The 27,521-nt window shown below is 42.5% G+C and overlaps 1 protein-coding gene and 1 long non-coding RNA gene across 4 annotated transcripts in view; one reads left to right on the top strand and one right to left on the bottom strand.

Moving 5' to 3' along the window:
* Positions 1 to 23,805, bottom strand: part of PRDM16 (PR/SET domain 16) — a 440,044-nt gene extending 416,239 nt beyond the window's left edge. For all 3 annotated transcript variants that reach the window (XM_048824857.2, XM_048824858.2, XM_048824859.2), the window contains exon 1: positions 23,690 to 23,805. In XM_048824857.2, the coding sequence (XP_048680814.1) occupies positions 23,690 to 23,726 (37 nt within the window). In that variant the 5' untranslated portion in view covers positions 23,727 to 23,805. The remainder of the gene's footprint in view (positions 1 to 23,689) is intronic.
* Positions 23,806 to 23,942: 137 nt separating this feature from the next.
* On the top strand, positions 23,943 to 27,175 carry LOC142069565 (uncharacterized). Its single transcript, XR_012665458.1, has 2 exons — positions 23,943 to 24,078; positions 26,824 to 27,175. It is a non-coding gene; the product is annotated as an uncharacterized LOC142069565 (long non-coding RNA).
* Positions 27,176 to 27,521: the final 346 nt, after the last annotated feature.

The following is a 27,521-nucleotide window of genomic DNA, read 5'->3' as shown; positions in this document are numbered from 1 at the left end:
AAAGCATTTCTGTTACAAACTCCCATTCTGGGGAGAGCAGTTTACACAAAAAAACGGTTCATTTTAAATAATCCAGCTACAAAATTTGCCCCTAGGTTTGCCAAAATTTCAAAACAAATCCAACATTCAAGGTTTAAAATCCAGAAACACGTTCCCACTTTCAAGTTAGTGCTTTGCAAATACATAAAGGAAGATAGTTAGAGGTGATTTTTTACATATCTCCATAATTAGAGATGCCTTGTTCTCAGGCTGCATTGCATTTCAGCAAAGAGAAGATTTAAATTGTCAGCATGTGAAAATATTGAATGAGCAATTGCAGCACACCCAGAATATATGTAAGATATTAGTCCAAAGGACGGACTAGTCATTTCTGAAAAAAATTACCATTATGAATTTTTAAAACTCATAATTGTGCAGGGTTTCTTTTATAAATTTAATAGTTAATAAGAATGTTAGCTGCATATGCTAATTGATCATTTCTAAAAACCTTCAGAATCTATTCTCAAAAATTCTTATTTTTAATCACTCCCAAATGGAATATTATTTACCAGACCAGGGAATAATAATAATTATTTTTATTAGAGTAGCACCTGGGGGCTCCAGTCATGGATCAGGGCCCCATTATGCAAGACACATAACAAAGACTGTCCCAACGGCCTTAGTTGTTCACGCATTTACCAGGTCGTCAAGTTTGAAATATTGTACATGCAGAAAGGAAATTCAGAGCTATAGTTGGAAGTACAGGTCACTTCTTACAGAGCCTTATTTCAGCTATAGTTTATTCTAAACTGGATTTTCAGCTGGAATGGTGACGTTTTCTTGCTTCTGCGGCTTCAAGTCAGCTCATTAAGATTACTTAGCCATCATTTTTATAGTTCAATTATACCATGTTTATACTGCAGAATTCCATTACTTAATTGCTTCACTACTGGAAATTTCAGTGGGATTCTCATTTTTCGCATAAATCTTGTGCATAAATATGTTTCTGTATTTTTTTTACCTAATTAAGTGCATATTTCATCAAAACAGTCAACATAGACAAATTAAACTGAGAATAAATTTGTTTAATCAAATGGGAAACTTGCGCCACATGCAAATGGACAAACTTCAAAAGCTTTGGCATTTGCTTCAGGTAAGTGCCCAAAGGCTGGGGACTTCTCCAAACTACCCAAATGTTTTTGGCCTACAAAGACTGGCCAAACCTCAAACTGCAAACCTCAGAGCAGGTGGTCTCTCCATACAGCCATCCCCAAGAGTTTAAAAATCATGAGTCATGACCCCTGAAAGTCATGAAGTTGGCTTAAAAAAATTGGGCTTCTTGTTATTTGCCTTCTTCCTTCAGAGCCTTTGGAGTGTAGTCAGTTCATGTTTCAACATTTTCTCTGCAACCATGAGGTTCAGAAACTTCCTTACAAAAACATCCCTGAGATCATCATGTAAATCAGATAACTCCAGGAGCAGGGCTCTAAGAAAAACACCAAATCTTACTACAAGAGTTGACAACACAGTAGTACTTTCTTCTCTCACTTGGGGTAGAAATACCCAAGAATGAAAATTTATCATAGCCTAAAAAGGAAGAGGTGATTAGAAATGAAAAATAATGGCAGCAAATGTTTGAGGTTTGGGTCAAAGTTCAAAAGTGGGAACGTATTTTTTCAGTGAAACTCCCTCCCTCCATAGAGAAGTTTTTCCCAACTATGTGAGCTTGTCCTGAAGACCAATAGGAGGTTCTGTATGCACAATAAATATACGGCTAATAGATCATATTGTAAAATGCCTGCATCCAGGAGAAAGAATTTAAGCCAGGATAAAGTTGTATATGTGAAGGGATATCTTCCTATTTACATTCCCCCCTACAATTTCAGATATTGACAGTATTCTTCTTCCCTTTATTTCCAAAATTATTATAGAGTGTTTATGTGCAAAGTTAAATATCTGCCACTTTCCATGCCAGTGGTCGTGCATTTTAGTGGTGGGTAAAATGATTCCTAGATGTTTAATATTTAAAGCAGTTTTGAATGAAATGTTCTGAATACATAAGACCGTGATGATAGTTGTATTTGCTCCCAGAAAAGCTAGCAAAGAGTGTGGGGGTGGGGGATGGGGGAGGGGAAGGTGTGTGAGATCTCATTTTCTTTCTTCCTCTCCTCATTTATTATACTTTTGTGTTAATTCTAACTCTTCCTATATCTTTACAAGGGAAAATCTGCTAGATTCTGGCAGATCACGGATATGAGATTCAATATGAGTTTGAGTTTATCCTGTCACTATCAGATAAATTCCTGGAAGGCCCATGCCTTTTAAAGCTGGCATCAGGAGCTATTTCAGGTTTCCCCTACAGCCAAGCCCATCAGGTACTGGCCATTTAATGCATAGTATGAACCAGTTTAGTGTTCAGAGAGCCCTTGTCCAAGGTATTCTAGCCCTCTTGAAGGATTATTCAATGTGGCCGTCAAAATGAAAATGCTCTCACTAGAATAGTAAGTGTTGAACAGAGATTTTTAAATTATTGTACCCACGTGCCATCATCCCTGATGGAACTGCCCTGTCTTCAGTGGAGTTACACCAGGGATAAATACGGCCCTGGTAAATATAGAGCTATCAATAGGTTTACAGAAAAGATCCTGTTTTGAGCAACCTTTTACTCAAGTAACAGAACAACTTAGCAGTTATCACCTATTCTGGCAGAGAAGCAGCAGCTAAACAATAAGAGCATCTGGATCTTAATGTTTGTGTCAGCCTAATTCTATGGCACTGGACTCTTTGCTTCACCCATCACTTTCTGGAATGCAGCCAGATTTTAGCTTCCTAAATAGAATCCGGCTGGGCACTGGCATTAAAATAGCTTCCCTGAAACCCCAGAGGAATCCGGTGATTTATAGCAACCAGTTGCTTGCACTTTAAACATGAGCTAAATAATAATCAATAACCAATCGATATATTTAATATGGCATTATCGGCTTGCCTGACTTTTCTACCACCAAGATGTTTATGGAACTATAAATAACTTCCTACTGAAGCAAAGAGAAGGAGGACTTCCCTGCATAAATGCAAGCCCAGTTTTGGTATGTGCTGTAAGTTTTTGGAGGACTACAGATTACTTTGGTTACTTATAGTAGACCAGTGTAAAGACTGGATTAATGAGGAATACTCTTGTTAGATATAATTAGGTATGAGCAAAGTGGTACGGATGACATGAGCACACTTCAACCTTCCTTCATGTATAGAACTGAAACTTTTTTGGATGTGCCAAAAGGTCTGGATAACATTGATTTTTGATCACTTTTGCATTTCCCAAGAGTGGAAGCTAAAAGTGCTGGATCTGGTAGGTGGGGATATTTATTCCAAATTATTTTATCTACTAAAAAATTTTTTTTGTTGAGGTTGCTACCAGTCCCATTTTACTGCTCCTGGTTTCCTACCAATCACTTCAGAAACACTCTATGCTCTTTGAAATGTCAATATATTTCTGCTTCTCTATGGTTATGACCACTTCAGTCATTGTCACTTAGTTATACACCACCAGAAACCTGGTTTGTGTGAGATCTTGCCTAGCTTTGCAAACTCAAGAAATCACATGAGCTTTGAAACTACATGCCCTTGACCTATTCTGCCCCCATTCCTAGTCATTCCTTTTGACAGTTTAGGGCTGCCATGAATCTCTCTCAACAACAAAAGCAATGGCAGGGATATCTCTCTCCTGCAGAAGCACAAAGGAAAGGTATGGCACAACATTCCTTAGCCATCGGGAACTGGCACAGACTGTGATACACAAAGCTGGTATTCTGTGCTCAAGTAGGTTGAGCAGTTGTGAATTAGTGCGATGCTTTGAAATTTTATTTTATTTTCATTTTAGTTTTTTGAGATCAAGGGCAAAATTGTCAAAAGCACCTAGAGTAATTTAGGATCCTAAATCCCATTTTTAAAAAATAATAACTTAGGCACTTAAGTTACTTTTGAAAATGTTGCCATAAGGTTTCAAATGGAAAATGAAGGGTATAAAAGACAAGAAATATTGATATATCCGTAGACCCATATATGCACAACTGTTATACACACAACTCTCCTTCAGGCAGAAGACTGCATGGAGATTTATATCTTGTGATAGAAATGGGCCCATCTCCACCTGTGGCCAGAGGTGCTAATGAACCCTATTTGAGAACCTAGACTGAGCACCATACTTTCCAGATGCCATGGCCAGATACTGTGTATTATCAGAAGAAATCTGTTTCTCCAAAGGAACAATAGGGTTAGTAGAGATTTGATCCTCCAGCATGGTACCTCAATTGTATTGCTGGTTTTACCTCTTAGTATTGTACCTAGCTGATATTGGTCTGGTGGGAAAAGATTTAGATATTTTTTATCTTTGAGGGGCCACATACTTCCCTGAGATTTTTATAATCTCATCTACAAGTTCAGGGTTCCAAAGGGCAAAAACGAAAGGAAGTGTGGCCCACAAAGCTGAAATTTATGGCTTGACAGAAATCTGAAATGAGTGTGCGCGTGTGCAAACACACACACACACCCCCTCCTGATTTTTCCCCTCTTCTACATCCAATGGGAGGAACTTTTCTGCTTGCGAGTGCACAGCCCAGTGGCAGCATTAACTTTGAGATCGCTGCTTATCTTTACCATGTGTGTCAGCATGTAAACTTTGTTCTGACAATTGAAATTATTGTATTAAAAAAAGAAGACGACGACGACGACTAGCAATGAAAATATCATTTCTGTAGGCCAGGAAAATGGATTCACTTTGATCTGAGTGACCTAGCAAAATCATTTCAAAATCAGGTCTGATTTCAAATAGGTCTTAATTTAGGCTTAAGGTTGCAACTACCATTGACAACACACATCCTAAATCTGACTTTTAGAAGTGCTAAGCACTGACAATTCCCACTGACTTTGGTTGCAAATGAATGCTCGGCACTTCTAAAGATCAACCCTTATACTGTATAAAAGTGACACATTCTGCCTTGAACTTAATTTTTCCCAAGTGCCAAGATACTAGAGCAGTAGCATTTAAAAACCAGAAGGATGGAGAAAGGTTGCCAACAGAAATGTTGATTAAATAAGGACTGTGAGATTTGGCCCAGAAGGCAGAGATGATAAAATAATGCACTATTGTACCAACCAACACCTTTCAAACAATATGAAATGAAACGTTAGCATGGAGTACAGTACAACATAAATGCCAATATGCCAGCTCTCATATTATACCTCCGCTAATAAGAGTTGACTTGCTAGTCCTGTATTCGGACTTCTTTTTCTTGCACTAGCCTTATTTGGAGATCAGTAATATATTTTTTCTCTGACAGTTTCTAAGTCGTCTTTAAATCCATTTAACTCTTAAGATCTCTGTGCCTAAAGAATAAAAATGAACAGGCTCTCTCCTATGCACACACGGAAAATGTCCCATTGCTTAATATTTTTCTAGAGCACACAGAGCTATCGATCTGTACATTATATTTAATGACAGCCTATCTAGAACATACAGGACTTCCGTTTAAAGATGTGCCAGTTTTCCATAGATACAGGTATGTCAGTATTTGAAGTATTCCCTAACTTCCCCAAAGGGAACACTCCAACTACTGAGAGAACCTTATCTATTTCTATAGGGCACATTTTAAAGGTGACCACTGTATGCAACAAAACTGTATTCCCAATTGAGAATGTCACTTACTATGCATTTGTATACTGCCCAACACAACGGGGCCTCAATCCTGCTTGGGCCTCTCGTCAATACTGTAATACAAATAATAAATAAAAGACTCCGATTACTAACAATCCACAATTTATTTATGGTCGTACTGGCACAGCGATGCCTTCATATACATCTCATTTCACGTTTAAGTCCCATTCCCTCCCCACACACACCGCTTTTTGCACAGACAAAAATGTCTGAAATACCCAGCTGAAAATGGCTTTTATAGCAACCCCAGAAATATTATTCCATTTTCTGCTGAATACAAGTCTCAAGGATTCTTTGTCAGAGCAAAGTGGGGCTGGATTCCTTTATCCTCCTGCTCGTTTCCTTCACAATGCAATACTCTGTTTGGTGGGCCAAGGAGGGGCATTTCCCAGGAGATCCCAACAGAAATCAGTCCTCTGGTAATGGACTCCTAATACTAACTATAACCATCAGCCTCCTCCCCATGTCTCTTTGAACGAGGGTAGTCTAACAGGATTGCAAAGCAATTTAAAACCCTGGGTAAAGGGAGAGCTTAGGTACAGAGAAAAGAATGGTCCCTTATCAAAGCTGCCAATAGAGAAGACCCAGGTGGTATGGCAGAGATGGATCCTGACCACTTCGTCTACCTCATAATTAGCAGATGAGATTCAATAGCAAACTGTGGCTTTTCGCAGTTCAACCTAACCTTCCGAGGGTGAAAATTAACACCTCTGTAGGGGGAAAAGTCAGAACTTGGAGGCATTTTGGGCTTTGCAGGTCTGGAATGTCCATCTCTCAACGAGAGAGTCTCAGTTTAGTTGCATTATCTGCACCTAATGTTTCAGAACCGGGAGCAGGTTAAAGGGTCCATTTTTACACATAAAAAAGACTCTCCGGACTGAGTAGCCATTTAGAGTGCTCGGAGTTTTCAGGCTGTCATTAAACAGAGATGCACAGCTCTCCGTGGGGGTTATTTGCAGTTGGAGGGGGTACAGCAGGCCTTTTAAAGCGTCCCTTGTAATCTGTGTTACTCAGCCAAACCTTCAGTTGGCTCATCTCAGAGTTGGGCCAATTTACACCAGCTGAGATCTGGCCCACTATGTGTAACTACTCCTGTGTGGCTGAACTGGTCACCAGGTTTCCCTGCATTGTTCCTATTTTCTCTCAGTGGGAAAAGCAAGCAACATAAGACATGAGCAAAGTGTTTGCAGATAAATCATGCTACCAGGGAAGTTATCAAGGAGACAGTTGAATCGAGCAATTACAGTGTTAAAACAATGGTGTGCAAAGAAGGCATTTTAAAGCATTATCTATGGACAGGAAATATCCCAGATTTTAATAGATATAATTTTGAGATCTTCTCATTCTTTTAAGAGGGACAAAACGTAATTGTTTTTTATAACTCTTGACACTAATAGTGATGAATAATTAAATATGTTTAACTGTTTCATTAACAAAAGATGGATCGAGAGACCAAGCAGGATAGATAGAATATAGATCAAAAAGATGGAGACTGGCTGCAAATTCCCCTGATGTTTTATGACACCATTTGTATTCTGTCACTCACTAGCTTTATGTATAGTCCAAGCTGTGAACTGAATACCCCATTCAGAAAGGCACTCACTCTGCATGTTATTGCAATTTAATATTTTCACACACAGACACATCATTATCTTGGAACCTGACACTGCAAGGATAATTCTGTAATTTTTCAAGAAAGCCTAATTTTTTGAAAATGTGAACACTCAGGCACAAGACTGATCTAAATGGTTGCGCTTTCTTTTCCCGTGTTTAATCTTTTATACACACACACACGTGCGTACACACAAGTGTGTGTGTGTTCGTTCATGGATTCTTCTCACTTCAAACTTGTACAGATTTAAATTTCACTAACAGGACTGAATGAAAGAAAAGGGGGATTGAGAACCTATCCTCATTCACATGGCAAAACACCCACATATATCTCTATAAACTGATACTGTCTGAGAGATCCAAAGAGCTAGATATAACCCCGAAAGCTGAAAGGTCCTGAAAGCTCTTTATTTGTCTCCAGTTAATGAAATGTGTTGAGTAGAATAAGCAGGTTTTGTTCAATTTGTCTGTGCTGGGAATCTGAAATTGTGACGAAACATATTACTCCACTGTGTTTGTTTTGAGAAGATTTGGACACATTAATAGCTCTTTTAAAATTACAGATACAATCATGTTTATTTATGAATATTTTAAAAGCTATGTCACTTTACAAAGGGACTTTAGAAGAGGAGACAAAGACAACATCTTCTTCCATGAAAACAGATATATTACATACCAAACCCATGCTAGAGAACATTTAACTAGCATTACATACAGAGGAACCTGCTTACAGTGGACTCAAACATAAGTGAAATTCTTTACAGTGAAATAGAATTGAAATCCCAAACTGATCAGTGCCTCGAGGGCCTGCTCCAAAATCCAGTGAAGTCAATGGAAAGACTTTTATTCAACAGGGTTCAGATCAAATGCAGTGTGTAGTTTGCAGTGCTGGTTATAAATGAAGATCAGGCTAGAGAGAAGGTCCACTGTACAAAGTAATCCTCTGTAGGTGACGTGAACTCAGCAAAGCCCAGAAATCCACAGTTAAGGCTGCTACTGAGTGACTAGTGTTAAGGCACTCCTATCACATGGATCAGCAGCAGGATAAGGCCTGAAATTACAAGGGGGTGTGGGAAAGGATCAACTACAGGAGGCTAAAGATGAGCTTCCATTGTTGAATTTGGGTTTCCAGGCTTTAGGGTTCGACCTTAGACTTAATTTGCCTTAAACTGTGTTTTAGATATTTTTGTTAGGAAAAATACTCACACTCACCCCAGACACAGCAACAGCCCCTAAAGAGAGGCTGAGATGGAGGGTTCTCTCCTGCTGGAAGCCTGGCTTTGGTTCTCAAAATGATCTGTGTTCCATTCCCATCTGTGCCTAACTCTTGCTGACTTTGGGCAAGTTATTAAGCTATCTGTACCTCAGCTTCCCCATCTGTAAACTGGGTATAATGCTATTTCCCTACATCACAGAGGTGTTGAGAAGTAAAATTCACTTGTGTTTTGAGGCACCCAAACACTACAGTAACAGACTCCATAGACAAGCCACTTGAAAAGAAATACAAAATAAGTCACTGGGAATTCCTTTTGGTTATTTCTGAAACAATAATTTCATGGACCTGATAAAACTCCAATGCCTCTAAAGAGGCAGTTAAAGACCATTGGGTAACTATGGATTTATAAGTATTTTAAAAACATGCATGCTCCTTTTCCTGAAGCACTGGACTAGAAAGAGCTATTATGTAAATCAATATTTATGTATCATATTGGCTGCTAGATCATGTGACTGCCGATGTGCTTATGAAAATATGTTATGAGAAAGTTTCTGAACATGGGCTGGGGATATTTGTCAGAATACTTATACTGAAGCACTCAACACTTATTTCAAATACAAAGAGATCTAGCTCAGCATTAGGGGCTAAAGAGCTACAAAAATTTCAACACACGTGCGTGCACACACACACACACACACACACACCAGGGAAAAAAGAAACATATGCATTGAAGTGGAAATAATTCCGTTCACCCCACACCTTTTACTTTAGTACGTTGAAGGGTACCATATATATCCTTCATTCTGCATAGACATTGATATATGGATTAGTGGGGGCACAGAATCCAGAATTAAATATTCTGTTTTACAAAAAAATTCCTCTGAAATGAAACTTGTGAGATATCTATATATGTAGATATCTCACAAGTTTCATTTCAGAGGAATTTTTTTTACAGTGATCTAAAACCCCTGGAAGTAGGGTATTGAATGAAAGCATTGGAATAATCTTAAAGGGCTGAAATGGACATATCCAATATTCTGCTTAGTGACAATTCATCTTAAACGTCACATGTTTTGCAATTGCTGAGAAAGTAGCTTTTGTTTTTAAGGACACATACGTAAAGAGGTCATGGGTTTCCTAACAGCTTATATTCAGCAGCTAGTCCTAACAAACCTATGTGTTAAAATCATCTCTTCTCATTAATAAACTAAACTATGATGTCAAAAATAGACTGTGGAGCAAATTCTGCTCTGAATTCTGCAGGTGTAAAACTGAAGCAAATCCATTTAAATTATTCTTCAAGGAAGAAAAACAGCAAGAGTTTAAGAACTCCCACAAAAAACAAAGATCTGGTTTTCATTCACTGTATATGGGATATCTGAGCAGAATTGTTTCTGAGTAGAAGGCTTTTCAAATTTTTCCATGAGGCATTAACTGCTGTTTAAATATAGTTGTTATGCCACATAGGGATTTAAAATTGATTTTATTTCTATTTGATAATTCTAAAATAAATATGTATATATATGAATATGTGCTGGGTGTGCATGTTCTTTATTTCATGACTCTGTTATAAAATATAAAATGAAACCAGTGCTTTTCTATACAGAAAAAAATATTTTTTGTAATGTCGTTTTATGACAAACCATTTGTGAACCTTAACTACAGCAATTTCTTAAAACTTATATTTTAATTTACATGAGTGATCCCTGCAGGCCCTCTCCTCAGGGAGCACAAACAATGGCAAATTATAGTGAAAGGTTTAAAATAAAGAACAAGGCGCAAAAACTGCATGAAAGCAAAACATTCCTTAGAAGACATTTTAGAAGAAAGAAAAAAGTGTAACCTGAAATTGTTGCAATAGAACACAGGGTCTGATCCTAATGGAGTCAGTGGAAAGGCTTCCATTGACTTTGATGGAAGCTGTATCAGGCTGATAAATCATTAATAAGAATTAACTTGTATAGCACTTTTCATCCTTGGATCTCAATGTGGTTGAAAGACAGGTGAACACTGTACCTTCTTGTACGAAGGAGAAACAGAGGCACAGGAAGGCTAAAGGATTTGCCCAGAGTCCCACATCAGATCAATAGTAAAACCAGGAACAGAACCCAGGTTTCCCAAATCTCACTCCTGTGTCCTTAACCCACTGACCATGCTCTTCGGGTATTTTCAGGACTCTTTTTTAAAATGCATAGAACACACCCACAAGTCCCAGCTTTGCAGAATAGGATAAATTTTCCACACTCCTGAAACAACTCTTCATCCAAGTTTCCGCACTTCTGCTCAGCCAAAAAGGCCGGGACTCAAGAAAAATAACTGGGGAGGGGGGAAAAGAGAAACTTATGTTCTAACTTGCAAAGCATAGACTCAGAGAGTTGATCCATGAAGTCAGAGGGCAGCTCTGGCTTGTGTGAGGACAGGCCAATCCTGGCCTTTTGCATAAAGCCAGAGTAAACAGACTTTGCAGAGGGGGATCTCCACAGCATTCAGGAGAAAGTATCTTCTCTCCACCCTCCCTGAACCAAATCAGAAAACATGCTGTTTCTCTGGTCTCAGTCCTCCCAACCTTGCATCAGAGAACCTCCCCATAGCAGTGTTCTGCAGTCTATGGGATCAAAGGAGCTATGCAATGTCCCTGTTTCCCTATGCAACCTAGGCCCGTCCCTCCCTCCCTCACACACACACACACACACTTTGCCCCACAAATTATAGCAGTTCAAGACCTCGTTCACCCACCCACCCACACACACACAAACACACACTTTGCCCCACAAATTACAGCAGTTCAAGACCTCGTTCACCCTCATAGAGAATAAAGGCACAGTCCTACCTTTGGCAAAATGTCCTATAATAAAAGGCATCTTCATTTAAATGATAACTCCCATCAGTAATGCAAAGCCACCTGTTTTTAGGATTCAGTTGCTCATCTGAGCCATCAGCTAGAGACCATTTTTTAGCTTCTTTTTGCAACTTTTCTTATTTTATACCAAGCAGGAAACAAGACAAACTTTTCCCCTTGAGACCACAATCCAATACCTGAGTATCAATACCACCAAAGTACCAATGCTAGCAAAATCAGCAAGGATGTGCCAAAAAATCTGAGCATCCTGAAATTTGATGTAACCAGACTGATAGACTCCCTATGCTGGAAATGGGACATTTCGTCCCCACTCACCGCATTCACTCAAGTGAGAACAAACTTAGTGAAACCACATTTCAGTGGTCGTTAACTACCATTGCATGAAGAGGGGGGAATCCTTACCATTTTTCCAAATGCTAATGAGCACCAACCTCCCAGCTGACATCCCACAGTTTGGCAAGTAGATCTCACAGAGGTGGTGGCATTATGAAAGCCTAGAGACCGTTTCACACCCACATATTTGTGTCTATTAGAAATTAACACAGTTTAAGTGATAAGGAAAAGAAGATGTGTAATTATTTTAAGGAAGGCCGCCGGAGGAGGGGAAATGGTGGGTCCAAGACAACAGCTGAATTGTGTCCAAGATGTCCCTGCCTCTGTACACCATTACTTTGTTGTCTTGCCTTTAAAAGGAAGACAAGGCAACTCCAGAGACTAGGGATCCATGTAATTTCTGCTGAGATCATATGATTGATCATTCCATAAATAAAAAAGGACATTTCTCTATCGGTATATTGATTTCCAGATGCTAACAGAAAATTCCCTGAAACCATCCATATTCCAATATTTCTATATTTTATACACAGTCTCATGGGCCAAATTCTCGTCTAGTTTAAATCAGCTCCATCAATCCTGATGGATCCGCCCCACTTTTCTTTTGTATCCTAAGATGTTTACCAGTTCAACTTCAGTGAAATGCACATGCCTGATTCACACTGAACACAGCGTTAAAACGGAGTGTTATTCACCAGCACATGACACCGCCGCCATGGAAGCTTAAGCTGTGTTCAAATAAAATATGTACATGTATTAAATAAGGGGGAGGATGGTGTTGTGGCTAAATAACTGTAAGGAAGGAAGATAAGATTAGATAAGGAAGATTAGGCCCAAAAATAAGATAAGGAAGATTAGGCCCAAAAATACATCTTCATGGATTCCCAAGAAAAATATTTCATTAAACTAGATGCTAGTACCATGTTCAATGAAGCACTGCATACACTATCAGCTACCTGGGGAGGAGGGGGCATTTGGAACCATAGCTTAACTTGCTTCACCTTCTGATTTATGTTGTTGGGGAAATATACCCCATCCCCTCACTCCCAAAAGCTGGAATTGAAATCCTGCAGTTACATACATTCAGTTAAAACACACACACACACGAAGAATCACATTTGAGTGCTAAAAGTCCATCTTCAGTTTTGCAATCTTTGGAAAGAGAAACATGGATTTTCTAAACTGGAAACAACATAGGAATCAGTTCATAAAATGTGCATGTGATAATGAATAGCCAGCCTTCCTTGGGGGTGATAAAATATTCTCACTAAAAGCACCAGGCCATGTTTAAAAAATGATTACAAATTATTTTAACGGTATACTTGCAAAGGGTTATGAAAACAGCTATAATATTTTTGTCTTGGATTCTAGAATTACCAGTGTGACAGCTAATGCAATAATGATTTGTTTCAAATGCCAGTGTTTAAGCTGTATAAAGCTGATTTTATACATTTTTCCAGTAGGCCGCATTGTAGTTAATGAAATTAAACACACCAATCGCATTTGTCCCTAGGGGCTGAGGAACTGAACACACCACTGGTTTATTTTTTTATTAAAATAAATTGCAGCCAGCAAGATGGACTAATTGCATACAGAATTGAAAAAAAAACATTCCATTGATATAATTAAGCCAATTTTCATGGACAGAAATAGTTATAGTGGATATAAAATAAGCAGAGCATTCACTGGAGTCTGACTTCTCCCCACCACACCCCCTTTTTTGGTACAGAATGTTAACTATTAAGCAAATAGATAACACCTCTAGCCCATTTGAGGTATCTAGTAATGATGGCTAAATTGTCCCTAATATCTGATGCCAGGGCATTGTGTCTTGGTGAAAAACTTGACAGGCAAACCCCCCTCCCCATCACCATAATAATACCTTACAAGCAAAACACCTGAAAGATTTAAATCTGTCAAGAGGAAAATACATCACCCTCCAGCTTATTTTGGTCTGACTATGTACAGCTACGATATGTAAAATCTCTTCTCTTTGGAGAGGCGATATCCATCCTTCCTGCTTCTTCCTTGTAATAATACAGAAACTGGGTGGCTGATGGAACACAGAGTCTTTCCACATACCCGGCCAAGAGAAACCAAAAGTTACCATCCCATAAGCCACAGAAGAGTGGTTATCGGAAGTGCTTTGGCCATCTCGGTCCAGTTTCTAATTGACAACAGGTCCACAAGAGAATTGTCATCACAACCTATTGGCCTTATTGGCAGCTCAGCAGAGAGATCATGGGTTCAGCGGACAGAGAGACTACATGGCCAGCTCACCCTCGGAGGCCATGTTGATGCACATTGTCATGGCAGCCTGCAAGGGCAGCCTGTGTGAACAAACAGAAGCTTCCACTGAGTCCAGTATCCTACCCAGTGATGAATGCTTTGAACAGCACTGTGAAAACATCAAGTACTATCTAAACTTACCGGGTGACATTCTGATCCCCTTGCTCAAATGGAGACATACTTTACTCCATGAGAACTCCTTGCAGAATAAGGTACTAATCAACATGAGCCAAGAGACCTAAACCGGCCCCTAATTAATAAAGATTTTAAACCCACATAATGCACCTTATTGTGGGTAATTTCCTCCTGATCACAAAGATGGTGATCAACCTGTTTTGGATCACATGACTCTGAATTCAAACCCATGGAGAAGGATGCTCATTTTGAAGGGGAAACGCACGTCATTTTTATTAGTGAAGAGGGCCACATCGCCCAATGAATGAAGAGCTGCAAAAAAGCTTTTTAGAACAGGAATTGTCTCTGTGATACATTTGAGCACTGCCTAGCCCAGCTGGACCCTGGCCGCTCAACACTTCTATAACATGGACAACACTAAAAAGCCCATGAAAGTGCACCATGGCAATTCAACAGTTTCATACAAGAGATGATGAGATCACAGGTAAAGATGGAAAAGACCTATCTGATCACACAATTATTTCAGCGGAGCACACATGAAAGATTAAATGATTCTGTGAAGCACTGACATATTTACGGGAATAGACATGTATACAAATTGCTGATTGCCCAGGGTCTAGGAACAATTTTGTCAGTCCATACCCTTCAGATGGCTTTATTCTACTTAAGTGTAGGTGAAAAAAATTACACTGATGTGCTGGTTACTCACCAATAATGGGTTATATAATTTAAATATGTATTTTGGAAATGCAAAGGAGAAAACCTTTTGTTCATTAGAGGTTTTGACCTTTGCAAATATGCATTTGGATTCTGATTTGCTGGTCACAAAAATATTTTATGAAAGAAGATACATACTTCAAGGATGGAAGAATGGAATACCCTCAGTTTGCAGAAGTGAAGGCTTTCAGCCCACAGCCTTCCTCTGGCCTCTAGATATAGCACATACATTGTCATTTGTCATTGCCCACGCACAATAGGGGAAATCTTATAGTGAAGTCACTTCATTTTTCTGCAGAAGAATTTCATTTATCAGAAGTTCACCATGACTGGAAAAATAGACTAGTAACACTGAATAATAATCAAAAGGAAAGTCTTGTGGTTAAAGCACAGAACTGGGCCTGGAGAGATTTCAATTCCCTTCCTGGCTCAGCCACCAACTGCGTGTGAGAAACCTGGGACAAGTCATTTCACCACTCTCTGCCTCAGTTTCCCCTCCTGTAAAATGAAATTAATAATTACAGTCCCCATGTCATGGGCAGGCTGCTGAGGCTTAAACTCCTTGATGTTTGCAAACTTCCTGGGGCCTTTGGATTTAAAGCACTCTATTAAGCATTACAGGGCTTTTATAAAATATGTAAGCCATAATAATAATAGGCATAATAACAATAATAATGCTCTTTGCTCAATAGGGTCTTTACTTCTGAGGATTTCAGAGTGCTTTACAAACATTATAGAGCCATGTCATAGAGGGATAGTTCCCTCTCAGACAGAAGATTCCCTTGTCATATGCTTCAGGTATTTCACTTAACAATTGAGCCTATTTATGCAGCCAACAGTGCAGCCCATGCAGGCAGGTGTACCCTCTATGCAGCAGGCAAGCTAGAGCATTCCTTTATCACCAGTCACGGAGCGGTTACGTCCAACTAAAGAGCTGGGATATTATTACAGTGAGCGACAGCTATGAATTACACTGCTTCTGTGTTGTGAAAGCCTAGCTTCTGCCTTGCGTTTCGCCCAGGAACGAGTGGAGATTTTACGTATGTCAGGTATGCCTGGTTTGCATACCTCCAGTTTAATGCTTTGAAAACTTATTTGTTTTCAAGTCTTTTTTCAGGATATTTTTTATCAGCATCATCCCTGCTCGGGGGGAGGAAGACACATAAGAGGAAGAAACGAGTGACTTTTTGTTCATCCCTGTGTCCTAAGAGAGGCTGTTCCATTGGGCGTTTGTCCACAGAAACCTCTAGTTGCAATTGTATTAGTTCTTGTTTCTTTTTATAGCCGATGAAATGGTCCCACTTTCCCTTTGTAGGTTTGCTTGGAGTTTTGCACTACAGGGTCAACACAAAACCTGAACACAGGGAAGCTGCCTTTTTTTTTTTTTTTTTAAGTGTAGATTTTAAAAACAGAGTGGTCATTTTTTTGCAGGTGGGATACACATAGGTAGTGATGTGTGCATAGCACATGTGTACATTAATACACATGCATACATGATACACACATGGATGGATACACACTAACATTGCCTATACAGATATAAGCACAGAACATGTTACATCATGTGTTCTGTTTTTACCCCCCCTATATAGACACACACACACAGATGACACTGTTAATGTACGTAGCTATGTAGCGATAAGGACATTATGGGTTACTTTGTGTGTGTGTTTCGTAAGGTTACATTATACCCACATATTCACACAAACCCGATAATGTATACAGATTACAGGCATGTGTGCATAATACATGTTCGACCCCCAAAGGACATATAATGCTATACTAGGCTTCATGCATCAGGTATCCCGTTATACAACTACATGAAATCTTTATTTGCAATGTCTTTTTCAGCTCCAGAAAAAAAACTTTGTCACCTTAAATATTGTTAGTCTATGGACAAGTTCAGCAACATAAAAAAAACTCCCAGGTCAAATAATCAAGGCTTTAGTTACTTGGCAAAGTTTCTTTCTGGGCCCGCAGAGAGAAGGCCAGTTGGGTGTATTTGTTCCCTTTACAGCTTCCACACTTATCTAGCAAACGGGATTAAAACAAAAATCCTGATCAAATTTATTTAACGCTATTTGGGATTTTTAAAACCCCAACCTCCTAAATTCGTCACAAAGATTTTTAATCCTGGATAATTTTTGTTGAAACGCTAATTATCCATCACCTTAATTACCAGAGCCGAACGCCCCAAGGGCTCCTAATTGCCTAATTGAATACAACTGGGGAGCAGCAGCCAGCGGAGGACCAGTAAAGAGAAGCTATTGGAGAGGTTTCCCTGATTGCTGGGGAGCAAAAAAACAAAAAAACCAAACACGAGTGGGTTTAGTTCCACAGCACAAAGAGCCTCCAGCCCAGTGGCACATTTTACACCCCCCCCCCCCCCTCATTTAGCATCCTGCACAAACACAGCATCAGGTTCCTTCCCAGTTGGACCAAGGCAGAGGGAGAGAGCTGGGTGGCTCTATTAATTACCCAGGCTGCTCTGAGCGGTCATTGAGAGCAAAGAACTGGGCTCGCTTTTCGCCCCTCTCCAGCTCTGGATCTGCCCAGGGGACTTGGGAGGGAGCCTTCCTGGAGCAGGGCAACGGAAGAGGCGTTTGCAGAAGTCGGACAGAGCCAGCCCGGGACTGGCTGTGCCGTGCCGTGCCCTGCAAACACAGGCGGGCTCTCAACGCTGTGTGGCCCAGGAGCAGCGAGGAGGCAGCTGGTTTCCATACCTCTGAGCTTGGGAGGGGAGGGAGACAGGTCACACTGCACGCTTCCGGCAGCAGGGAGAAAGGTGTTTTGCCTAGCCCGAGTTTTCTTCCTCCGGAGTGGCTACACCTGTTTGTATTTACATGTCAAAGAGCCTCAGCAAAGTGGCGACACAAAAAGCCCTTTATGCAATGACCAGGACCAGAGAGAGCTAAGTAAGAAAAACAAGAGAGACGCTTTCTGGCTAGGGGGAGACTCCGGGCTCGCTCCGGTTTGCTTCCCCATTCCTTCCTTTCAGGTTTACATTCCCCCCTCCACAACACACCAGACATGATCGGGCGAGCGGCCAGCTGCCCCGTGTGCGCGGCGCTCGCATTAAGGAATTCGTTCCCCTCGGTCCCAGCCCCACTTGTGGATCGCCCCGAGCCCCAGTCTCCAGGGGACCCGGGCTGGGGAAACCCGGCTTCCCAGCAGCTGCTGCTGGGCTAACTCCCCGCCCGCATTACGTGCAAGCCCCTCATCGAGGTGACAACAAATTGTTTAATTTATAGCGTTGGCATCTCGTCCGGAACTGTTTACATCTGCGACCGGCGTGAGCCATCCAGCCCGTTTGACATCCTTTGCCACATGCTTTCTGCGCCCCCCCCGCTCGCCCCCCAGTGAATGGGATTTAAATCCCCGAGTCTCTCCCCAGCAGCCCACGGACACGCCGCCCCGCGTCCACTCGGCAGAGGCACGCTCCTGGTTTGGGCCACATCCTTTATCTGAAACCTTGGGCGGCGGGGGAGGAGGAGGAGAGAGGCTTTGCAGGAAGAGGAAATAAAGAAGCATTTTTCGGTGCGAAGTCCCCAGCCTGGGACCCGGGCACGGCAGGGGGCTTGGGAGGCTGACGGGGGAGAAGTGATGTGGCCACCGATGGAACTAGCCGTCGCTGTAGCTCAATATAAGAGAGCGTGGAGGAGTGGGAGACGCATATATATAAAAACAGCCTTCCTGGGCATGCCCTGTTCGGCCAGCCACCATCCCGCCGGAGCATGCCTGCTTGTCAGATCCGCCGTCATGGCTCCAACAACATCGGGCATTGTTTGCGTGCGAAATAAAACCCTTAAGAGAGCGAGCGAGCGCAGTGCCGGCCTCTCGCGTCCCCTGTGCCCCACCAGAAGAGCTGTAGGGGGGAATCTAGCCCTACAGGGAAGCAGAGCACGCGTGGGTATCATGTGCCCACGCGTGCATTTACACACGCGCGCGCGCCGCCATGCACATCCCTCGCACCTAGGCGCTTCTGCTGACTCAAGTCCACCCCCGTCTGCCCCACCCTGTCCCCCTGGCTGCCTGCTCCCTGACCCCATTGCTAGGGCAGCTGGTTGGGAAGTGAGCACCGAAAGTGCTCCGAGATCGAAGAGTGAGATTAGAGTAAGGGAAAGGGGCACGCACAAAGAGCCAGCCCCAAACCAAAAGGGAGGGAGGGAGACCCAGACTTCTTAACCAAAGCCATGCACCGCAAACAATTTTCCTAAAACTGCCTCCACAAAACCCCTCTGTCAGAGAGCACAGGCAAGCCGGGCTGGGACCCAAAGAGGAGGAACAGCAACAGAGCAGCGGATCTCCCTGGCTGTTTCTGCTTTGCTAGGCCCGGGAGTCTGATCTGCGCCCAGACCGGGCCAGGGAGGTTGCAAGCTTCAGGTCACTTTTAAGACATGAAGATAAACCAACAGCGCTTTGGTTGGGGGGGGGGGGGGTGTCGCTGCGATATTAGAAGCTTTAGTTAAAAAACAGTGAAGAGGATCCGATGAGTTGCTTGGTTTTCAGCATTTTCGTTCATTTCCTCCTCTCTGCCCCGGGGTAGTAGCATCACGGAAGCATTTTTATAGAGTCGATTAAAAAAATAATAAAAGGAAAAGCCAAATCTGTCCTCTTAAAAAGCAACGTTTGAAGCCCTATAATACGTAATAAGAAACACGATGAAACCTCTGAATGGGAACTAGCAAGGGGGAGTTTGGACTTGCAATCAGTTCTCTTTAAGAAATACTTCAGCACAGCTCAGCTCTGACGGCTGTTACATCCTCGCCTAAAACTCAGACCTCAGACTTTAACTTTGTCATGTTCCTAATAATGAAAAGCAAATGTGAACGCAAAAGGGTTGGCCATCCTTCTCCAACATGGATGTTTATTTAGAATAGGGCCTTTAAAAAAAATCAAATCAGTGGGAACCCTTCAAAAGTAATCTAATGATCTCGAAATTGAGCGAGTCGAAATCGGGTGCGTTACAATCGGATTTCAATGTGTTAACATCTGAATAGCTGACGTCCCGTCCCACCACATTCTCATTTATGGAAGAGATATTCTCAGTCATAGGGAAAAGGGTCTCTCGTATTATTTACTGTTTCTTTTCTTTTTAAACTACTAGGTCCATTAAAATATTATACACACACATACATGTATACATATACACTAGATAGATACACACACACACTGTATTATACACACACACACACATATATTGAAAAAACAACTAAGAGGCACATTCGACATTGGTTTTTTATACCTGATGATCTAGCTGAAATTTCCTTCAGGGTTAACAGATCGCCGAGTGCCAGAGGGGTTTAGAACAGAAGATATCTTAATTAAAAACCCTATTCAAGCAACATTAATGGTAAAAATACTTTGTAAAATACAGAAAGCATTGCACAGGGCTGATTGTGAAGGCGCTTAGCATGTGCACTTGGGTCTGTGCACACACGTAATACACACACAGAGAGAGACATATTTTGTATATTATAATACGCATAGATTAATGTTAGACCGTAAGGCAGTAGGGTTCATTTCTCTGGCTGTGGGATTCCGTAGTTTGGCCCTTACTCACCTTATTATAAAGCCTAATCTTTTGATTTACAGCCATTAAAGCCGAGAGGCTCCTGTCCCAATAGATACATTATAGTCTGAAGCGATCCAAAACAATTTGCATCTCTAGCTAGGAACTGCTTTAGCTTTTTAGACTTGCCTTTCGCCTTGTGAGCCAGGGTAAAATTACAAAGAATTTCACGCTAACCTCCCCCCACACCCCCAGCCTCTTTCGAAATCAGGTAATACAGTCAAACTCCCAGGAGAGCTTCACATCTGCTTAAAATATTGTCCAATGAAATGAAATTCTACAACAGATTGTGTTTTTAATATACTGTACACCACTAGCCTGCATACCAAGTGCGGGGAAGGTGTGTGTCTCGCTTTACCACAGGATATATGGGCGTATTAGTAACTCCAAACACACATCAATGGGATCGAGGCTTAACGAGTGCGGATCCAGAGGTGCGCTGGGGAAGGGGTGTGCTGGAGCGGTGTGTGACGTGTGGGAACAGCAGCAGCCGACTGTACTAGATACACAGAGAGACACAGAGTGTCGTGTAGGTAGGCGTATAATCTGTTTTGCAAATAAATACTCCTGGGAGATGGAAACCGTAGCTTTGGGCTACTGTTTTGAACCGTGATCCCTAAAAATCCTCGGCTGAAACCCCATAAACCGCTGGGCCCTGTAGTGTATGAAACACCTGATGTTAATCAGAGCTCAGCCTTCCGAACAGACATCAGCGCTCGTGCAAAAGAGCCGTGTTTCAGCTGCAGCGCCGAGTGCAGAAGCGCAGCGGCTTGTTCCAGGCAGCGAAGTCCCAGCTCCTTTCCCCGGCGCGGAAACCCGCTCCCGCTTCAGGGGCCGAAGCTCCCTTCCCGGACTCCCACCCTGAGCGGCCCTAGGCTGGGAGCGGCAGGGTAGGTGCCACGGACACACGACTCTAGTCAAAGGCAAGCTGGGGGCATTCGGTACAATTGGGTGTGTGCATAATCCGATGTGAGATGCGCGCATCTGCATCACACACACTCCCAGCACAGCCGCTAAACTACAAAACGACAACGGCGACTCCGGTTCTCCTCAACCTCGCTTCTTCAGCGAGGAGAAAAAGAGAGAGAGCCTTTTCCAAAATGTTCAGCTCCTTAAATAAAAGGAAATAAACAAACTTCGGTATTTTACGGGGTATTTTTTAAATGGGGGCCTGTAATCCAGAGGTGGAAAAGCACAGTATTAAGTGCAAGCCAACTCCCCTAATAATACACCTAAAGTTGCCCATGTACACTGGAAGCCACGCACGCCTTTTGCCACATTTGTGAGAAAGGTGTGTGCGTGTATTGCACGCATGCACACAGCTATGTGGGCCGGTGGGGTGTCCTAATGGAGCACACTGAAAACACACAACCTGAGAGGTAAGGTATTGGGCCTTGCCTGGGCGCTGCGTGTGTCCTTTTAAAAATAAAAGCGTTGAGAAGTGTCGTCTGTCAGAGACTGCGGTAAACGGACTCTCGCTCCACTTTGCGATGATTCAAAGGGAAGCAAACTACGGGACAAATGCGATTTGCTTTATTATTAAGCCCGTATGTAGAGTCGTACTCTTATGTCGGACAGTACTGTTCAAAATTTGGAAGAGCAATTCCAACCGAAAGAAGGGGAAAAGCCACTGTCTGGGTGGAGGTAGGACTTGGACCCGCTAAACCATGCAAAAATATCCCCTGGCCCTGAAAAAAAGTAAAGAGGCTACATAATAATACACCTGAATTACAAAAGAAACCTTTGAAATAGCAAGGGATTTGTGTGTCTTTCACCTACATGCCCCTTTGGAAAATTAAAAGTTTAAACTTCAAAATAAAATAAAATACGAGTTAGTTTTCTTCCCCTTCCTATCTCATGGTCATTTAAGAATCTAATTCCTCTTCCCCAGCATTTAGATACAAACTTCACTCTTCTTACCTGGAACAGCGCTCTTACCTCCTCACTGCCATGACCTATGTTAAAAATGTATTTACAAGCAAAGGGGCTGCTCTCTGTGATCCCACATATTCTTGTAACGTCCAAGTATTACTAAGTCCTGACAGACTCCGTGTGAAAGTGCCCCCCTCCCATTTAAACAAACTAGACGCCACTATTGTAAAAGTATTCAAATACAAATTTCTTCCTTATCAAATACAAATGTAAGTAGTACCGAGAATGAGTTGGAACTTACAGTCTCCAGATATTTTGCACAAAGCCAAAATGAAACAGAAACTAAAAATAAAAAATAAAAAAGCCCACCTTTTGACAGATTCACTAGGCACCTAAATTCCCTACTGCACCAAAACCTTCACATCGACCCAGCTAGGAAACAGCAGGTATTTCAAGCTGGGCTCTACAAAGGAGGTGCAAGCGGTGGGGGTAGGAATAAAACCACCCTTTTGCTACAGCAACCCAACTCCTCGTGTGAAAATTCAGCTTTTCAAAAAAGAAAGAAAGGAAGGAAGGAAGAAAGAGTCCAGGCGATGGGGGAAAATCTGCCGCAAAACTTAGGAGCTGCAATTCCAAAATCACAACCTAGAGAAAGACACCCCCTTGTCGTGCCCCCCCGGACCTGTTTAACACCCCCCCCCCGCCCCCAGCTGAGAGAGTCTAAATCTTTCAGTTTCAGCGTCTTCCCCGTAGGAATCTGCGATTCCAACCCCTCAGTGAGAAAGGATCCATTTTGATACAAATTCTCTGCCCTTCTCTCTCTCTCTCTCTCTCCTAAATAATTGTCCCTTAGACGAGTGGGGTTTTTCCCTCTCTCCCTCTCCCTCTCTCTCTGGATGCTGGCGGCGAGTGCCAAACGCAGATCTCTAGCGCCCACTATTTCAAAAGCCAGGAATATTATTTCACAAGACTTGGAACGACTCAATAAAAAAAAAAAAAAAGAAAGAAGGAAAGTTTCTATCCCCTTTCGTCAACTTTGCAGCTAACTTTCGCTTCTCTCCCCCCCCCCTTCCGCTGCCATCTCTGCGCTCCTCCCGCTCCTCCGGGGTGAACCCCACCGAAGCGCTCGTGGGGTGCCGGGGAGACCCCCAGCCCGCAGGCAAGGGCCAGCCGCCGCTCGGCGAACCCAGCGCGTCTCCGTGCGGAGCCGCTCGCGCACAGCCAAGGGGTGGACAGCGGGGCTCCCGCATCTCCTGCGCTCCAGGACGGGGAAAGGGCAGGGAAAGGGGGCTCCTGCCCCGCAGCAGCGCCCACCGCCCAGCCCTCCGGCGGCACAGATCCTGCGGGACCCGGGAGGGGACCCTGGAAGCGGAAGAAGGGAAAGAAAGGACCTACTTTTGGGCAGTTTTCTCGCCCTCGCCTTGGATCTCATCTTGTCGGCTTGTGGATTCTTCTCCTCCTCCTTGAGCCCAGAAGCAGCTACACACTATCTTCATCTCCCGAGCATTGTCAGTTTGGACACCTTCGCACATGCGCACAGAGCATTCAATCTGACACCCTCGCCAGGGCCAAAAAAACTTTCCAATGTATTCATCACCATCAGGGGGTTTTTTTTGGTCCTATCCTCTTCTTCAGATCACTTATCTCCCCCCCCCCAGCACCATCACAGCCTTTCCCTGATCTGCCCCTTTAAGAAAAATCAACCCACTCTAAGCCTAACCCTTTGCACACTGACCTTACACACTGGACAATATTTAAGGATCAAGGTACCATCCTATAAAGAGGTGATTATTTATTATTAATTATTACTATTATTTAATAGCAATGTGGTAGCACGGAGATGGTTAGAGGGTGTCATTTGGTAATTGCGAGTATTTTAAACAGGCTTGGGGGGGAGTGAATGAACTTTTTTTAAAATTTACTGTAACTTTTCCTTTGACAGTCAGGTTTTTTGGGTTTTTTTGTTTGTTCGTTTGTTTTGTTTTGTTTTTGTTTTTTGCTTTGGTTCGGAGGTTTGCGTGTCTGTTTAAAAACGTTATTTGGGATTTGCCCCATGCTATCATGTAATGGTTTTCACAAGGATATTCCCTTTTTTGAATGTCGTAAGGAGAATGTCTGGTGAAATTTTGATGTGTGAACATTTTAATTAAAAATTAAAACAACAGCGTTTTTACACTTTTTCGGGTTTCGGGTGCGTGTGGCACTTTTGCTGTCGGAGTCCTTTCTTTATTAGGCGGTGCACATTTGCATATGGCCAATAATAGTAAATATACATGTAGCCTTGATCTTGCTAGTCGGGGAGTGGGAATTCTGTTTGGGTTATTAGCCAAGAGCGGCTGCATTTAGCACAAGATGCAGTCACACTTAATCTGCACTATTTGGCGTGGCGTGTGTGTTTCTGCACCCCCCCCCCCAACAATTAAGACCAAATAATATGTAAAAAGTTTTTTAAAAAAAAAAATAGCTCACCGATGTTTTTAAAAGAGACTGCGAATTAGGATGCTGGGTGCTGTGTGACAGAGAAACCTCTGGTCCAGTCTACATTTGTGCCTTTGATTCAAAGCTCTGGCAGGTACCTGAGTTTGGATTTCAGAAGGATCCCATATCATTTCTTATGCGATTCTCCCACCCCACACACAAAAAACTAGCTCGACCTCCAGTCTGGACCGGGCCATCCAGTTCTGAGGCTGCCCCTTCCCGGACGGGCGAGATGCTCTGCCTTACCCATCCCCTACCCACTGAAGGGGCTCTGAGGAGTAGGACAGACCCTGGTTTGGAGAGAGCAAAGATGAGGCTCCATGCTTTTGCATTTTAGGTACCAAGGCAGAGCCACTTTTTGGACGCCCGATAATAATAGCGATCGCCTCCCTGGGAATATTAAAAACACTGCTCCTCCTAAGCGGTCACTGCCTAGGCATTGGGGTTGTCCCGGATCCCCGGGAGCGGAGACACAGACCGATCAGACAGACCCTCTTTGAAGGAAGGAGCGAGGTGTAAAGAGCTGGGTGATCGATGTGCTTGCTGCCTTTGACTGCGGAGAAAGCACTATTTTAATTCAAGGGGCCAGGTCAGATGGTCACGGGAGAAGGTTGAAAGGTAGGATTTAATGAGATTAATATGGAGGGAGAGCGACTTCATAAACAGTCAGTAAGAGAAGCGGGCTGGGGAAAGTGCGCCGATTTGCAGGGAAGGTGCAGCAACGCGCTGGGGACTCGGCGAGCAGAGGCCTCTCACTCCAGGGCATTTCAAACCCAGGGGGAAAGCTCGCTGGGTGGCTAGGCTCGCCCCTGGGATCCATTCTGCCAGCTGAACTTTTGCACTGCAGGTGGAAGGGGGAGGTGGAATTATTCTTGCTAATTACTGGGTTTCCCTTCCTCACTGCGCTCTTTAATTGCAGGTGGAAGCAGGGCCCTTTTAGATGCTACTTATTTAGTAACAGGGAGGGAGGGGAAGGAGCCCAATTTTTAAATATATAGACAGTGAAACTTCCAACCACGTGTGGCGAACAGTGCTGAAATGTGGCTTGCAGATTTCTTTCCTGAAAATGTATTAATATGTAGAGAGTCTTTTCACTTCATTGGGCGGACCCGCAGGTTTGGAGCCCAAATCGTTTTTAGTTTAAATGTTGAAACAGCAGAGCTGACGTTTCAAATCAGTTGAAATATTTCCTACAAAGACCGTAGGTATCTTCCACACCCCTAAAATGAGCCGGTAATGGAAGACTCAGGTTTGGATTAAACTAAATGTTCTTAGTTATTTTCTTTTCGACGTTATTGTCCATTCACTGTGTTTGCAGAACAGACGTGAAAACAAAACCTTGATTTTTTTTTCCAAATGGCATTTAAAAATAAATCGATTTAACAAATGACAACTGGGCGGGAAGACTATATTAAATGAGTCAGGGTTCGAGTATAAACAGCAGATTGATTTTAAGTTAAGTCTCTAAAAGCATGCTCTTGCTAATTGCACACGGGTTTGCTTTTTTAAAAAAAAAAATTCTGCATGCAAATAATTCTTTGCTGGAGTCCGAATATACAAAGGTGTATCTTGCATTGACTATTAGCAAGAATAGTATTTCTTTGCACAAGACACATACATATACATATATTAGAACTCCACCGCGTTATATCTAGGAAGCAATGAACTGCAGATACATGATCTGTTTAATTTTAGTGCTAGAATCCAGCTGTCTGGCTGAGTGGAGGCGCACTCAGGTGCGTATGAAGAGCTTAAACTGTACCAGAAGGTCAGAAATCACCTTTCCCTGTGAAGAGAGCGCAGCGGAATCTCGGGGATTTTTATACGACTTCCCCCCAGGTTCCCGGCACAGCTGTCCCTATTCCCCTGTACAGCAGGCGAACGTGTAAAAACTGCGATTAATGCGGATTACACAAAGGTATCATTGAAAGTACGGTTCCCTGGCTGTGCAGAGACATCTCTCTTATGCAACTCTTCTTAATCATAAACCTGTCTTTCGATTGCCGAATACCCAGCATCCCGATCACATGCGTGTGTGTATTTCCTTCCAGAAATAATGCAGCGGCAGGGACCCACTAAATGCTGCGCCGGAGTATCCCAGGAACCAGTTGTGGGAGCAGGGCTGTCTCGTTACAGATTCCTAGACAGTGTCGGTGACAAGAGGGGCTCTCTGCTCTGGTTTTTTTGTTTTTTTGTTTTTTAAATGATCGATTTTATTTATTCATTACAAATTAAACAGAGGAAATGAAAAGCAAAACAAAGCAAACGAGCGGCTGGGCTCCCAACTAAGGCGAGGCAAAGAGATTGGGAGCAGCCCTCAGTTTTACTTTGAAATGATTTCCCCGTCTGGTATTAACAACGCTGATGTAGTAAATACGTGCACTGGTTAAATGTTGCAACAAAGATGGAACGGATTTTTCTTCGGTCCCCATCCCTTCCTCCTCCCCTTCCCATCTGATTTACAATAATTTACAAAGAAGGAAATATCCCATATGGGGGGGGCGGTTTTTCCTCCCTCTCCCGCCCCCCCCCCCCGCGAAAACAGGTACAAAATGACGTCGGATTTACCCCAGATTATACGAGGGGGGGGGAAAGGGTGTGAAGGGAACTAAAAGCCAAGAACCAATATATATATATATATATATATATATATATATATACACACACACACACACACACACACTTTGAAATTATTGAAAATATGCTCAGGTTTCAGAGTAGCAGCCGTGTTAGTCTGTATTCCCCAAAA

Source organism: Caretta caretta, chromosome 18, assembly GCF_965140235.1.
Source record: "Caretta caretta isolate rCarCar2 chromosome 18, rCarCar1.hap1, whole genome shotgun sequence".
Taxonomy (NCBI): domain Eukaryota; kingdom Metazoa; phylum Chordata; order Testudines; family Cheloniidae; genus Caretta; species Caretta caretta.
This window is presented reverse-complemented; position numbering and strand designations above follow the sequence as displayed.